Here is a 16,634-nt window from a genome sequence, read left to right on the forward strand (position 1 = left end):
CAGCTCTTTCAGCCCCCAAAAATACACTATTCTACAAACGTTGCGGTGGTATCAACTTCGGTGTATGTATGGCATCGAACGGTGTAAAAAGCTAGCCCAACCGGAAACGGATTGGCTACTCCCCCTGCCACGGGGATGGTCGGTGCTCTGTGGGCCCACCATGATGTATGTGTTTCATCCGTTCCGTTCATCCATTTTTACAGATCATTTTAGAGCTTTTTACAAAATATGAGAGGAATATAAATCTCAGGTGGACCACACCACAGGAAAACAATATTGATTGGATATCCAAAATAAAAATTCTCCTAAGGCCCATTGTACTGTTTCTTTGAAATCTAATATGTTGATTAGGTCATACAGACCCAGATGAATGGAAAAAACAAAAATCAGCTTGATCCAAAACTTTTATGGCCCCCAAAAGGTTTCTAATGGTCGACACTCATTCAACACTGTTTCCTGTAATGTGGTCCACTCGAGATTTGAAAATAACTCATTTTTGGTCTCATACCATAAAATGATCTGGAAAAAGATATGGACAGCATGGATGAAACACATACATCATGGTGGGACCCACAGATCACCGACCACCAGCCATTGGCTAGTGGCAGGGGGAGTAGCCAATCCGTTTCCAGCCCAACCACAAAAAGTGGGACCCTTAAAAAATCAGACCGATCCAATCATCATGTGTATAGGTTTTTGTGTAGCTGTCCATTGTTCTGGGTGTCCACCTGATGATTATATACAGACAAGATCATATGAAAATACAATTATTATCTCAGGATTATTTGATTCATTGGTTGGATCGTATAAAAACAACACACGGTGGGTCACACCAAAGAAAAACAATAGAGCACCACCCAAAATCATTAGATTCAAGCTGTGGCATACATAAGCTTTGATCAGCGTTATTTTCAAATATCTCCAGTACTGGCAAACGAAAACCCTTTTGGACGGTTTGGATGACATGAAAATATCACGGTGGCCCCAATCACAAGCGTAGTAGATTAATGTTGTTATACAAACGTTGGAAAGTATCCCGCGTAATATTTAAAATCGTACGGGGATTCTCTGGTAAGCGTTTGCGCAAAGTTCCTGCGTATGAATTGTAGGTGGGGCCCACAGTAATGTTTATTATAAATCTGTCCCGTCCATCCTCTTTTCGAGCTCGGTTTCCTTTATGCACCAAAATTCAGGCAGATCCAAAACTCAAGTGGGCCACACAAAAGGGAAAATTGGGAAAAGATATGCATAACGTCGAAACCTTCATGAGCTCCATCTTGATATTTACATGCCATCCAAACCGTTTATAAGGTCATTTCCACCATAATGAAGTGAAAACATAAAAAACCTTGTACTGATATAAAACTTCTGTGGCCATAGGAATGTGTCAACGGTGGTCATTAAATTCCTACTGTTTCTGTTTGTATGGACCACTTGAGTTTTTCATACGCCTCATTTTTGGTCGGTTGTCCTAAAATAAGGTCAGAAAACGGATGGACGGAGTGGATTTTTTACAAATATCATAGTGGGACCCACATAGATTCCCATAGCAGAAACTTTATGCCAAAGGGTGTAACAGGAAATCCGCGTATTTTAGAAGTGTCACATTCACTGTATATAAAACGTGAAGAGGTTGTATTTCAGGCCCATCGTCACGCCACGAGCATCTCCAGTTTGTTGAAACGCCAAATACAGGTTTTCTCTTTACTCTTGCTTCTTCCTGGGTTTCTTCTGTTTTCTTTACTCTTGCTTCTTTCTGGGTTTCTTCTGTTTGTTGAAATAGAGTGTAGGTTGAGTAATATTTCCATGGAAGAATGGCGTCAGCAATTTTCTTCTGTTTGTTGAAATAGAGTGGAGGTTGAGTCATGTTTCCATATAGCCACCTGTTGCCTTGCCTCAATAGTTTCAACATGAGCTCATGGGTTTAAGCACCCCTCGTAATGAGAGTGTGTGTTTGAAAAAAAAAAAAAGAAAAACAAAGAAAGAAAAGAAGAGTGTAGGTAGAGTCATGTTTCCATGGTAGAATGGGGCCACAAGCAAGCGCATCTCAAGAAAATTTCATGATGGCCCACCTACATGCATGCACTATGAACATAGTTCATTGGCATGTTTTCTTTCAACCATAGTTTATTTTATCACTAAGGGTGATCATGGATCTGCTGGATGCCAACTTAGTATGCTGTCCTGATTTTGTGCCAATTGAATTACCTTTCAAAAGTTGGGACCCGCCTAGCATGAAGAGGCTCGGGAATTGGGTTGATCGATTTAGTAGGTGGGCCAAACTTATATGATGAGTCACATCACTGGCTGTCCATTTATTTTAATGGTGTGGATCATGTGATGAGTGGATCAGCTTAATTTTTTGGATTAGGAAAACAGAAGGAGAGATGGGAGACATGATCAGTTAGCATGCAGCTAGATGTAGGTGATGAATGAACGGATTTTATTTTTGAGTCATGTTATCTGCACGGTGGATTCCACCTCATGCATGTTAACTAGTCTTACACATGTGGTAAGGTGTGCGACTTGTCAAAGTGCATGTTGGGTTGGGTGTCAACCGGCTGGATTAGGACAAGAGCTTTGTCTGAGTTCGGTCTGTATTGTTCAACATAGGCCAGAATCCTAAAAATGAGGAAGATCTAAAAATGTCAGGTGGACCATATTGGAAGAAAATAGTAGTGATTGAATTTCCACCATTAAAAATTTCTTAGGGCCCATTGTAATATTTATTTGACATTCAATCTGTTGATTAGGTCATACAGACCTAATTGAAGGATTCATAAAAAAACAAAAATAAAAATAATATAAAAAAAACAAATATCAGCTTATACAAAAGTTTTGTGAACCAAATAAGTTTTTAATGGTGGACGTTTAATCAACACCAATTCCTTAGACATGATCCACTTAAAATTTGAATCTACCTCTCTTATTTTCTTTTTTTTTTCCCTTCCTCATTCACCCACACCACATGGGCACTAGATCTCATGATCTCAGTGTGCGATTTGTATCTACCCCATTTTTTGTCTCATTCCATCAAATGATCTTGAAAATGGGTGGATGGTGTGGATGAAACACATACATCACTGTGGGGTCCATAGAGCACCGACTGTAGCCACCATCTACTGACAGCGTCAGTAGCCAAACCGCATGCATGTGGGCTTAGGAAACCTCTATATCCAGCATCCCTTTCATTAATTAGAAACTTCAAACGTGTATTCCTGAAATGATTCTAACTCTTAACCTGCCATTAATCTCTACATTCTAATACTCAGTTCTTTCAATCTTTTGTTTTTATCAGAGATGGAAATTGCTAAGAATGCAAATGACTCAACGAAAGCTGGTCCTAAAAAGGAGAAAGAATCTCTACCATATGATTTGATACCTGAGATCTTAACAAGGGTACCATTCGAATATCTACACACATGTAGACTTGTATGTAAGGATTGGGAAAGCATTATACACGAATCCAGTTTCATGCAACTTCATTCTGAAAGAACACGGACAATATCTGGATTTTTTATCCAAAGGATTGTCTCTAACCGATTTAGAAAGAGCTTTATATCACTCTATCAATCACCCAACATTCTGCAGCCATCTATCGATTTCCTGCCTGAAGATGTAAGGATCATGGCATCGTCACGGCATGGTTTGCTTTGTTGTGTTAGTGAACAGATCCAAGAGGGCCGAATTGGAAAATACTGGCAAATCCCACGATATTATATCTGCAAGCCTGTCACCAAAGAATGGAGACAGATCCCGAATCCAAAGACACGGTATTTCACAGAAAGAGTTGCGTTGGTAGTCCAGTCATCAAAACCTCTTCATTATAAGTTAGTCCGCTTCTCCTGGCCTAGGCACACAATGTCCTACCTACAATGTGAGATCTTCAACTCTGACTCATGGACTTGGAAACGATCAGAAAATATACCATTACCCGATCTTGCATTGTTATTGCCAGGGCCCGGTGTTCTAATTCAGGGTGAAATTCATTGGTTAACTACTGAAAATTCAATCTTCGCATTCAACACTGACAGTGAGAGCTGGCGGATGATCGCTTTACCACGAGAAGGGCCGAATTATCTAAATGGTCATGATCGTGTATATGTGGACATTACTGAATTCAAAGGGAAGCTTGCTTTGATATACTCTAATAATGTTTGGATGGAGCTTTGGGCAATGGAGAACCACTCAGAGGAGATATGGGAGAGGAAGCAGGCAGTCAGCTTCTCACGAGCATTGCAAACAGAATATCCTTTCTTTTCCTTATTGGCTCTCTATGCCACCGAAATCCTGCTGCTGAATTGTGCATACGATTTTATATGGTATGTTTAGCAATTATATCAAACTCAGGTGGATAGAAGATAGCATGGATAGGTTGGGGATAATAGTTTGTGATTTAGACCATTGAGCTTGTGGCACCCATGGTGGTGAGCCATGCCCAAAGAAATTCCATAGATTCCTAGAAAGAAACTTGCCAACAGTACAAACTCAATGGAAAAACGTCAACCGATTGGGAGGCTTAGTATCTTCCAATTTGTAAGATTTTGAGGGCATGGCCATGATATACCATGATGAGGCCAAAAACAATGGCTCAAATAACTTTATGAGAGGCCCCAATTATACAAAATAGGTGCACTTTTGTAGGGAAGTTCCCTATTCAACATTAATAGGAAACCTTGCCTAAAAAATATTCTAAAGAAAAAACTAAAAAAAATATTTTAAGGGAAATAAGCAATTTCATTTGGTACAATGTTTTCCTATGTTTTATTTTGCCAAAAAAATAATAATCATACATTCCTGAATATTATTATTATATTTTTTAACTTTTATAATTCTCAAGTATAAGATTTAACATGAATGATGAGATAAATTAGAGATTTATTCTAATAAATCAAGCATATCACTAAAAATATATAGCATTCATTTTACTTCATTTCTCAATAATACCTTCGAAAATAATTAAATATTAATAGTTGTGGATTGCTTTCTTTTTTTCGTGAATTCTTTCTTATTAAACCCGTTCTAAAAACATTAACATTTCAATAATTGGCATGCAAATAGCAGAGGAAGCCATTTTTTGGCCCCCTACTTTTGATGGCATTGTAGATAAGGATCATTGTTGACTAATCATAGCCTGAACATGTTCGTTGACTGAACCTTTCTAACCATTTCATATGCACCATCAAATAGACAGTTGAAAAAAATGGTTAGTGGTTCAAATTCAATGACATAAATAATTGCCTAAAATCGAATTTTGGATTGTGATCATCCATAATGAGGCTTATGGTTCCGACGGTTCACATCCCCATGAAATATTATGACATGCACACGTGAGATATCACCACTTGTTGACATCACAACTTAATAAGTGGTCGTGAAATTGGATAGTAGTTACATAATTAATATTTCATGCCTAGTTTTGAACTATAATGGAGTTTTCCTCGTATTTATTTTGCAGGTATAACTTTGAGAATGATACGTATACTGATGAGATGAAATGGGATTATTTAACTCCACAAACTGCACTACCTTTTGAGTCTGACTTAGTTCCCTGCAATATGTGAAGTAGATGAATTTTTCTTTTCTTTTCTTTTTCTTTTCCTTTTGTAAGCTTAGGTTATTTACACATCCTTCCAACTGAAACTACAAATGTTTAACGCACTATATGAAGCATAGATGAAATTTTCTTTTCTTTTCTTTTTCTTTTTTTAAGCCTAGCCTATTTACACATCATTCCCGCTGGAATTAGAAATGTTGTATGCAACACAATCTCTATCATAAAAAAGAAAAGAGATCATAAGAGAGAAAATAGTGGCTAGAGAATGAGTAGCTTACATTTTTAATGCTTCAAATAATCCGACGTATATTGAAAATTACTCTTATGTTCTTTCTAATCTTAATGTTGAGAGCTCTTGTAAAAACTAATTGTTGGTATAAAAATGTCTAAAACTATTGACGTTATATATAGATATGAGAAATGCTCCAATGCTATGAAGCATTCTAAGTTTTAGTGCTTAGTTGCATTAGGTAACTTAGACAATTCAATAGATCGATATAGATTGTCCATAAAGTGTACAATACATTTCAAAGGCTAATAGCAAATATAGGACGTGAGTTGCCTGTGACCCACGATGTTCTTATAGTCTGAAGTTAGGTGGAGCCCTCCGATATGTCTGTGAGAAATCCACTCTTTTCATCAGTTTCTTCAACTCATGTTAGGCCATGATCCCAAAAATGAGCCACATCCAAAAGATAAGTTGACTTCGCTACAAGAAACGGTGGGGATGAAACTCCCACCATCAAATCTTTTGGGGGATAAAAGTTTTTGATTAGGTTAATATTTGTATTTTCAGTTCATCTAGATTAGAATGAACTTCTGAAGGATTTGGATGACATATAGACATCATGGTGGGCCCCAAGACAATTCAATGGGGAGCATTTCCTTCCACACTGTTTCTTACGGTGTAGTCCACTTAATTTTTTGATATGGCTCTTTTTTTTAAGGGTAACATTACCAGGGATTAAACCCTAAATCACTCACACACATTGCACTGTCTCTACAGGCTCATCCATGCCATCCATCCATTTTGGACCATTATTTTAAGGCATGAGCCAAAAAAGAGGCTGATCCAAATATCAGGTGGAAACCATCGGAAAATCGTGGTGATGGAATGCACACCATTAAAAACTTCCTAGCTTGATCCAAAACTTATTTCCCGTAAGAAGTTTTTAATGGCAAGCATTCAATCAACCAATGTTCCTATGGTTTGGCTAAATAGATGGACATCACGAGTAAAACAAATACATCATGATGGAGCCCACAGAGCGCAGTGTGCAATCCCCATCCCCCAACCATAATCCTCCCTCATTAAGACCTAAAAGCCAATCTCCTTTTAGCAACCAAAGGAGAAAACAATATTTATAAGTTTTTTGGTTGGAGACAATCATAAACACATCCCCTCTATTTTATGACAATTGAAAGTTATTTTCTTTTAACAATGAAAAAGAAACAATAATATTTACAAGTTTTCAATTAAGATATTTGCATGGCTGTTAATGAGTTGAGCTTGGGCCTAGCAAATGCAAAATCTTAAATAATCCCAATAATAAAGACCAGCCCAAATAGTTCAAAACACTGCTAGAGCCCAGCCAGTTGACAACCTATATAATCGTAAACACCTCCCTTCTATTTTATGATAACTAGAATTTATTCTCTTTTTAGTAACCATAAGAGGAAACATTATTTATAAGTTTTCAAGTATGGATAATTGGATATATATATCTCCCCTCTATTTTATGACAATTGTAAGCCATTCTCTTTTGCACCACCCAAAAAGGAGGAGGTACTTTGCAGTTTTCAGTTAGAGATAATCGTCAATGGCCCACTTTGTTTCGCGACATTTGTAAGTTTTCCTCTCTTCTGCAACGAAAAGAGGAAAAGGGGTCCTTACTCTTATCCAGGTGGTAGACTCCCAGGAGTTTCAACACCGGGTCAAGGGTTCGAGTACCCATCAGTGGTGAAATCCCACGGCGTGCGTGTGTGGGGTGTGTGTGCATGTGTTAAAAATAAAAAAAATAAAAAATAAAAAATAAAAAAGGAAATGGTATTTCTACATTTTCAGTTATGAACTATAAACACCTCCACTTTGTCTCATGACGCTTGTTAGCCATACTCATTTTAGCAAACAAAAGATATAACAGTATCTGTGGAAAACACCTCTATTATGTTTTATAACATTCTCCTCTTCTTCTTCATTTTTAACCAAAAGCCGAAACAATATTGATAGATTTTCAGTAAGGGGTAATTGTCAAAACCTCCCCTCTATTTTATAACAATGGTAAACACCACCCTTTTATATTCAATTATTATAAGCACCTTTCCTTTGTTAGGGAATCTTTATGAAATGACAAAAATACGTTTATTTGAAGAGTTTCTTTTTATTTTCATGTGAGGCCATTGTTTGTATGAATTGCATTCAACCCCTCCACCATGATCGCTAGATCGTAACAAATTAGATGCATAAAATATCTAGCTAGCTAATCCAATTATCAAGTAGAATACACCTTAGATTTTAATAGAAAATTACCCTAAAACTTCCAAATGCAATCATTAAGCCACATGATGTTTAAATAAGCTTGATTTTTAAGGTGTCACATTTTCTCAGTGGAGTGACCATGCTATTCAGTTTAGATGACATGTAGATACAATGATTGGCCCATACATCTACAAATAGTTGTATAATGGATAAATTAATCAACTGCTCAAAGATAAAGGCATTATTTTCTGGCAGGAAGATCCTTAAATCTTTGAATAAATAGAATGTAGGTAATAATTCAAAACATAGGGGGTGTTTGCAATTGTCTTTAAACCTAGGGAGGTGTTTACGATATTATCCCTTTCCGTTACGAGACAGTGCATGGCTCTTCTGCCCGCTACCTAGGGGGTGTTTACGATACACACGGAAACGCTCACCTGCGAACCAGTTCGTACGTACTACGTACGAACTTTTTTGAGAACCCATCATACGTGATGTGGATCCAAAATCTGAACCGTTCATGTGAAGCAACACCTCCTGAAACCCTCCACGCCCAAGTTTTACTTTGATCTAAAACTTTGGTGGGCCATGAAAACTGAAAACAGTTTCCTCCCTTGATTTTCATTTCTCTTTTCTATGGCCCACCAGAATATTATATCAGGGTGAAAATTTGCCACACAGGGTTTTATGGGATTGCGCATCACATGGACCGTTCAGATTAGACACCCATAGCACGTGTGCAAAGGTACGCACGTGCGTAGGTGCGCAGGGGAGCATGACTCATATATATATATATATATATTTGAACGCCTACATTTGTAAAATTTCTCTAGGAACGGTCAAGATTGTCCCATCAATAGCATTTTTGAGTCCTAAGTTGGACACCACGTACCAATGGGCGGTCAGTATATGGCTTATTTATAATAGTACGGAACGGACCAGCGCAGCTATTGAGGCGACGCATAGTAGCGATTTTGAATCGCCACGTGTGTAAAACAAACTGTCCACTTCGGTAAAGCCAGAAGTGGATTGGGTACTGAGTAAATTCTGTGGCCCACCGTGATCTATGTATCTTATTCACTCCGTCAATCCATTTTAACGGATAATTTTAACACTTAAGACCAAAATGAAACACACCCAAATCTCAAGTGGACCACACCGCAAGAAATAGTGTGAATTGAACGTCTATTGTTGAAAATTTCTTGGGGTTCATAGAAGTTTTGGATCAAGCTAATACTTGTGTTTCACTTCATAAATGCATTTTTGATCTCATTAACAGGTTTGGATGTCAAATAACAATCACTGTGGGCCTTAATAAGGTTTCAACGTTGGAAATCATTATTCCCACACTTTCCTTTGGTGTGGTCCACTTGATATTTGGATATACTTTAATTTTAGCCTCAACTCCTAAAATGAACTAAAACAACGGATTTACAGTACGGATATATCATATATATTCAAGGTGGGCCCAACAGAGTTTACTCGGTACGATAACTGCATATTGAGTGGAGACGGATTGGCTACTCCCCCTGACACCAGCCCCGTGGCTGGTGGTCGGTGCTCTGTGGGCCCCACCATGATGTATGTGTTTCATCCCTTCCGTTCATCCATTTTTACAGATCATTTTAGGATTAATAAAAAAAAATGATAGGGATATAAATCGTAGGTGGACCACACCACAGGAAAACAATAATGATTGGATATCCACCGTTAAAATCCTCCTAAGACCCACTATACTGTTTATTTACATCCAATCTTTTGATTAGGTCATAAAGACCCAGATGAAGGGAAAAAAATAAATACCAGCTTGATCCAAAATTATTATGGCCCCCAAAACGTTTTTAATGGCCAACGTTCATTCAACACTGTTTCTTGTAACGTGGTACACTTTAGATTTAGATATCCCTCATTTTTTCTTTCATATCATAAAATGATCTATAAAAATAGATAGACAGCATGGATGAAAGACATACATCATGGTGGGGCCCACAGAGCACCGACCATCAGCCAATTGCTCGTGGCAGGGGTAGTAGCCAATCCGTTCCCATATTGAGTTGCTAACTACGCAATTTGATTTCGGTAAAACCAAGGTAGAACTTAGTTTGCGCATCTGCTGCATTAGCTTGAAAAGTAATCATTCTAAGGTGTATATATGGCATCTAACGGTATAAAAAGCTAGCCCAACTACAAAAACTGGGACCCAGACCAATCTAATCATCACGTGTAGGATTTTGTGTAGCATTCTATTGTTATCTTTAGTGTGACCCACCTGATGATTATATACATATTAGATCAAATGAAAATAAATCATTATCTCAGGATCATTTGATTCATTGGTTGGATCGCATAAAAACAACACACGGTGGATCACACCAAAGGAAAAAAATGGAGAACCACCCAAAGACCTTAGATTCATGCGTTGGCATAAATATGGTTGGATCAGCCTTATTTTCGAAGAGGCTTACTTTTATCGTGGGAAAACCCTTTTGGACGGGTTGGATTACATGAAAACATCACGGTAGCCCATTAAATAACAGTAGCAGAAAGATGTTGTTATACGGACGTGTCCGGTCTAAAACCGTACGCGGATTCCCTGTGAAAAGGCTTTCGCAGGAAGTTCTGCGTTGGGATTCTATGTGGGGCCCACCGTAATGTTTGTCAGAAATCTTTCCCGTACATCCTCTTTTCAAGCTTGGTTTACTCCATATTACCAAAATTTAAGCTGATACAAAAGTCAAGTGGGCCACACAAGAGGGAGAATTGAGGAAAGATATGTATACTGTTGAAACTTTTCTGGGCTCCATCTTGATATTTATATGTCATCCAAACCGTTTATAAGGTCATTCCCACTCGGATGAACTCTAAAAATGAAAAACTTATCCTGATACATAACTTCTCTGTACATAGTAATGTGTCAACGGTGGTCATCAAAATTCCCACTGTTTCTACTTGTATGGCCCACTTGAGTTTTGGATCCGCCTCTTTTTTGGTCAACTGTCCTAAAATGAGCTCAGAAAACGGATGGACGGAGTAGATTTTCTGAAAAACATCAGTGTGACCCACATAGAATTTCCAGAGCAGGAAGTTTAATGCCGAAGGATTTAGCAGGAAATCCTACTATAAAAGCGTCACATTTATTATAAAACGTGAATAGGCTGTCTTTCAGGCCCATCGTCATGCCACGCACAGGCATCTCCTGTTCGTTGAAACGCCACGCACAGGTATTCTCTTGCTTCTTGCGTGGTTTCTTCTGAAACAGAGTGTAGGTTGAGTAAGATTTCTACGGTAGAATGGTGCCCACGATTTTTTGCTGTTTATTGAAATAGAGTGGAGGTAGAGTCATATTTCCATATCGGCAAACGTTGCCTTGCCTAAGTGGTCGACTCTCTGGAGTTTCCACACGAGCTTACGGGTTTGAGCACCCCTTGTAGTGAGAATGCACGAGTGTTTGTTTGTGGATGGAAGCGGATTGGCTGGTATTTGTTATATTCAAATTGTCCATTCATTTGGCAAGCTCGTTTTAAGACTTGAGCCGAAAAATAAAACAGACCCACTAAATATTTAGTGTATTGATATCAGCAAGTTCCGTGGGTAAAATCATGAGGTATTTGTTATATCCAAATCGTCCATTCATTTGGCGAGCTCGTTTTAAGACTTGAGCCAAAAAAAAAAAACAGATCTATAGATCCATTGGACCACACTGCAAAAAACGGTGGGAGATTGAACGTCTACCATTAAAACCTTTTTGGGGTCACAAAAGTTTTGGATCAATATAAAATTTGTTTTTCCTTTTCATCCATGTATTTTTAGCCTTATAAACATATTGGATGGAAAATAAACATTGTCATGGCCGTAGGAATTTTTTAACGGTGAAAATCATTATACTTGCAGCTATTTTTCACCACCATCTTGGTGCTGGCGTATGCAAATATAAGACTGATTGGACGACCAAATCCAACCTAGATCTAGCCTTATTTTATGCAGCGATCCATTTCCCAACCAATGGATAGGATGATTAGGATTGGGCAACAGAAGCAAATATTTAGAATGATAAGTAAGCAGATACTGGTTGCCGATCCTAGTGGGGGTGGCTAACAGTGACGTGTCAACTGACAGTTGAGTGTACAAACAAGCTGACAAAAAAACATTTAAAAAAAAAAAAAAACATCCATAATGGTTGCTACCAAGTGGATAGATCTAGCTATTGTTTAGACCTACCAATGTACAAATGATTTTGCTATCTATATTAGAGGCCATCGATTAGATACATTTTTTATTTTTTTTTTTACACACGCGCACGCACCCCCACACACGCCATAGTGGGATTTCCCCACCCATGGATACTCTAACCCTTGACCTGGTGCTGAAACACCCAAGGGAGTGTTTGGCGCATGGTTCTAGATGGGCTTAGGTGGGATGGAATTGCATATGGTCCTGTGCCAATATCACTCCGCGTTTGGAAAGAGTGGAAACGCTTGGACTTAGATCAGGTGGGATGGGTTCCATGCCAATTTCATTCAATGTTAGGATTAGCAAGTTGTGTAGGTCCTAACATTATGCGTTGACTATATCTACACTGTCCACCCATTTTTTAAGATCATTTTAGAGCATGGGCCAAAAAATCAGGTAGGTCTAAAGCTCAAGTAGACCCATCATAGAAAGCAACGGGTATTGAATAATTATGTTGAAAACTTCTTCGAGGCCACCCAAGTTTTGGATCTGCCTCATTTTTAGGCCCATGCCATGAAATGAGGTTACAAAACAAATGAACGGTTTAGATTCTTAACCCTTGTGTTATTCCCAATAATTTTAAATGATAATAGATATATCTATTCAATGTACTACTGTATTACAAACAAAGCGTGGAATTAAGCTTACCCATGGTACTGGGGACAATCCCTACCATAGGTAATAAGTATGTTTCCATATGGGAAAGGATTAGGTAGGATGGGATTCAAAAAACATAATTATTTCCCATGGGAGGGATTGTCCCCTATTGCCGTTGCCATGTGATCAGATTAATTCCATGCTTCGTCGATGATATGGTGGTACATTTGAATGGATATACCCACCATCATTTGAAATTATTGAGAATAGCATACATGTGTTATATCTAAGCCGTTTATTTGTTTTGTAACCTTATTTTATGGCATGGGCTTAAAAATGAGGCAGATCCGAAACTTATGTGGCCCCAAAGAAGATTTCAACGGTAAGTATTTAATACCCGTTGCTTTCTATGGTGGCGTCCACTTGAGCTTTAGATTTACCTAATTTTTTGGCCCTTGCTCTCAAATAATCTCGAAAAATGGGTGGATGGTGTGGATATGGCCCACACATCATGATGAGACCTACACAACTTACTAATATTGAGTGAAATTGTCACGGGATCCAATGCAAGTCCATCCAATCTAAATCCAAGCTTTTCTATTCTTCCCATACATGGAGTGGAATGCATGGTGGCCCATGCAATGTGTTTTCTGCCTAATGGATGGTCTAGATCAATTGAACGGACTGTTTTAGTGTCCCAATGCAACTGGCCACATTATAACTGATCGTAACCTCAGAACACTGGCGCCATCTGCTCATCATTTCTTGCCCCTCGGCCCTCGCTACGTTTCAAATCTATAAAGCCACGACGTCGACGACCGATCATGGCCGTTCGATCAAAACCGTCCAATCCCATTCTCCGTCCAACCTCTCTCTCCCTCGAACGAATCCTCAAAACCCAGCAAAACCTCAGAAAATCCTCTCCACGAATCTGGAGAGAAGAAGAAGACGAATGCACCGATGGGGTGCGCACGTTAAAACTCAGCCACCCCATCCTGCGCATTCTAGAATCCTCCACTGGAACAATCTCGGAATTCAACCAGATCCACGCCCAGCTCATCGTCTCCGGCCTCTCCCAACACTCTCTCTCAGCGGGCCGCGCCATCAAGAAGCTCTGCAACTCTCCATCCTCCCTGGGTCACGCCGTCTCTCTCTTCCTGCACCTCGACACGCCCGACGCCTTCGTCTGCAACACTATCATTCGATCTTTCCTAAAATTCAATGGCCCTGATAAGGCGCTCAGCTTCTACCACCGCCAAATGCTTGAAAAAGACGTCCCGCCTAATCATTACACCTTCCCCCTTCTAGTGAAGATCTGTGCCGATCTGGGTTCAATCCAGGAAGGTGAGAAGACCCATGCCCGGATCGCGAAGCTTGGGCTGGAATCCGATCTGTTCGTGCAGAACTCGTTGATTCATATGTACTTCTCGTTTGGGAGGATCAAGTCTGCATGTCGGGTGTTCGATGCAAGTTGTGAGTCAGACATGGTCACCTGGAATTCGATGGTTGATGGATACGCGAAGAATGGGCGGATTGATGATGCTCGTCAGATCTTCGACGAGATGCCTGAGAGAGATGTCGTGAGTTGGAATGCGATGATTGCAGGGTATGCGGCTACTGGGGATTTGAAGAGTGCCAAGGAGCTGTTTGGGGCAATGCCTGTTAGAGATGTAGTTTCTTGGAATTCTATGATTGATGGGTATGCTAAGATTGGAGAAGCTTCACTTGCTCGGGAGCTTTTTGATCAGATGCCGGATCGGAATGTGGTGACCTGGAATACTATGTTGGCTCTTTGCGTTCGGAGTAAAGATTATAGAGAGTGTCTAAGATTGTTTGATATGATGATGGTTGAAGGAGAGACAGAGCCGAATGAGGCAACCCTTGTCAGCGTTCTGACTGCTTGTGCGAATTTAGGCATGCTCGATAGAGGAAAATGGGTTCATTCCTATCTCAGAGAAAATAGAAAGATCGAACATGATGTGTTACTATTGACTGCTCTACTGACAATGTATGCCAAATGTGGGGATATGGATTCGGCAAGAGAAATCTTTGAGAAGATGCCTGAGAGGAGCGTCGTGTCGTGGAATTCTATGATAATGGGGTATGCAATGCATGGGCATGGCGAGAAGGCACTGGAGGTGTTCTTAGAGATGGAGAAAAGAGGGCTGATGCCAAACGATGTCACTTTCATATGTGTCTTGTGTGCCTGTGCCCATGGAGGGATGGTGTTGGAGGGGTGGTGGTATTTCGATCTCATGCGCCGTGTTTACAAGATTGAACCCAAGGTCGAGCACTATGGTTGTATGGTTGATCTCCTCAGCCGTGCCGGTTTGTTGAGGGATTCGGAAGAGCTTATAAAGAAGATGCCAATGGAGCCAGCCCCGGCCTTGTGGGGTGCTCTGTTGTCCGCTTGTAAAACCTATTCAGATTGCAAGCTTGGGGAGATTGTGGGAAAACGCCTTATAGAGTTGGAGCCGAGCGATGTCGGGCCCTATGTGCTGTTGTCAAATATTTATGCAGCAGAAGATAGATGGGATGATGTTGAGAAGGTGAGGAAGATGATGAAGGAGAAGGGTTTGCAGAAAACTGCAGGGCTTAGCTTGGTTGATCTTAGTGGGCCTGATTCCATGTCTTTTATGCAAGAAACTTCAGCCCATAAGAAGAGCATGGTGTATTCCATGTTGAGTGAGATGGGTAATCAGATGAAGTTGTCATGTAGAAATTTTGTTGTGACAGGCAGAGAACTCTAGGTCGTGTTTTGGATGCACTTGTAAATTGAATTGCAGACATTTCTAGCTTTAAAACAACATAATTGCAATTTGAAGCCAATCCCTCAGCATGAATGCTATATACTAAGGAAATTATGTGGTTATCTCCACTCTATTAGGCTAATAATTGCAATTCTATTCAATAGTGCATCCAAACACACCCTTGCCCTAAACAATCATTATGCAAACTGTATCTTTGTTGCATGTTGTATAGTATAATTGAAAAGAGATAGACATATCAGGATTCTTTTTCTATTCAAAATCAAAATAAATCCGATTAGAAAAATGCTCCAAAACTACGAGTGATTGAGTGAAGGCCGAAAGCGTTTGTGATTTTTTCTTAGATTTGTCAATGTTTTTGTCGTCGGTTTTGAAGATCTTCCATTTATACAATAGTTATTTTAGTTTTTATTCAGATTGAACAATTACTTTGACAGTAAAGGTGTTTGCTTTCCACCCATAGGTAGGAGAATCAATGTGAAAAAAGTAAGGGGTAGTTATTCAAGAATCTTGCAGCCTATGATGCCTGATAAACAGGCACTATACATGCATCACACAGTTAAATTAAAATGCCCAAATTTGGGAACCCACGCTAACCAGGGTGTGTTTGGTTGAACCTGATATCATGAAGTTTCTCGATGTTTTTACACCAAATTGATCATGAAGTATCTTGATATTTGGCCCTAATCCACAATCTTGAAATAAGATTGGTTGAACAATCATAACCTCTGATTCATGCATGCTTGTTTGCTGAAATAGGACCTTTTGATTTGTTTATTTTTTCTTTTACCGTCCAATAGATGTGCACCAGTCTATAGTTATGTTATCAAGTGGGTCTTTTAATTTGTGATGGATCTAAATGGGATCCATAACTTGGCCAGTTCAATTTGAGTTTACAATTTCTCAGTGCCTGCATATCATCTGTCACATTCTACTGGAGTATGCATGCTAGGGTGCTTATATACCTATTATGTAAAACTAGAAGGCCAATGCACAGAATGGC

The 16,634-nt window shown here is 39.3% G+C and overlaps 2 protein-coding genes across 2 annotated transcripts; both read left to right on the top strand.

Moving 5' to 3' along the window:
- Positions 1-3,300: 3,300 nt before the first annotated feature.
- LOC131233735 (F-box protein At5g49610-like) lies at positions 3,301-5,564 on the top strand. The gene is made up of 2 exons (XM_058230520.1): positions 3,301-4,322; positions 5,459-5,564. Exons 1-2 carry the CDS (start codon positions 3,301-3,303, stop codon positions 5,562-5,564), a joined length of 1,128 nt encoding a protein of 375 aa, XP_058086503.1.
- Positions 5,565-13,598: 8,034 nt separating this feature from the next.
- Positions 13,599-15,884, top strand: LOC131233351 (putative pentatricopeptide repeat-containing protein At5g37570). The gene has a single exon (XM_058230041.1). The coding sequence runs from the start codon at positions 13,688-13,690 to the stop codon at positions 15,611-15,613; it is 1,926 nt and encodes a 641-aa protein (XP_058086024.1). The 5' UTR covers positions 13,599-13,687; the 3' UTR covers positions 15,614-15,884.
- Positions 15,885-16,634: the final 750 nt, after the last annotated feature.

Source organism: Magnolia sinica, chromosome 18 (assembly GCF_029962835.1).
Source record: "Magnolia sinica isolate HGM2019 chromosome 18, MsV1, whole genome shotgun sequence".
In the NCBI taxonomy this organism is placed as follows: domain Eukaryota; kingdom Viridiplantae; phylum Streptophyta; class Magnoliopsida; order Magnoliales; family Magnoliaceae; genus Magnolia; species Magnolia sinica.

Excerpts from the sequence above, each read along its gene's own strand:
- LOC131233351 (XM_058230041.1), top strand. The coding sequence starts at position 13,688 with ATGGCCGTTCGATCAAAACCGTCCAATCCCATTCTCCGTCCAACCTCT.
- LOC131233735 (XM_058230520.1), top strand. The coding sequence starts at position 3,301 with ATGGAAATTGCTAAGAATGCAAATGACTCAACGAAAGCTGGTCCTAAA. Across the intron at positions 4,323-5,458 it reads TGTGCATACGATTTTATATG|GTATAACTTTGAGAATGATA; the intron begins GTATGTTTAGCA and ends TTTATTTTGCAG.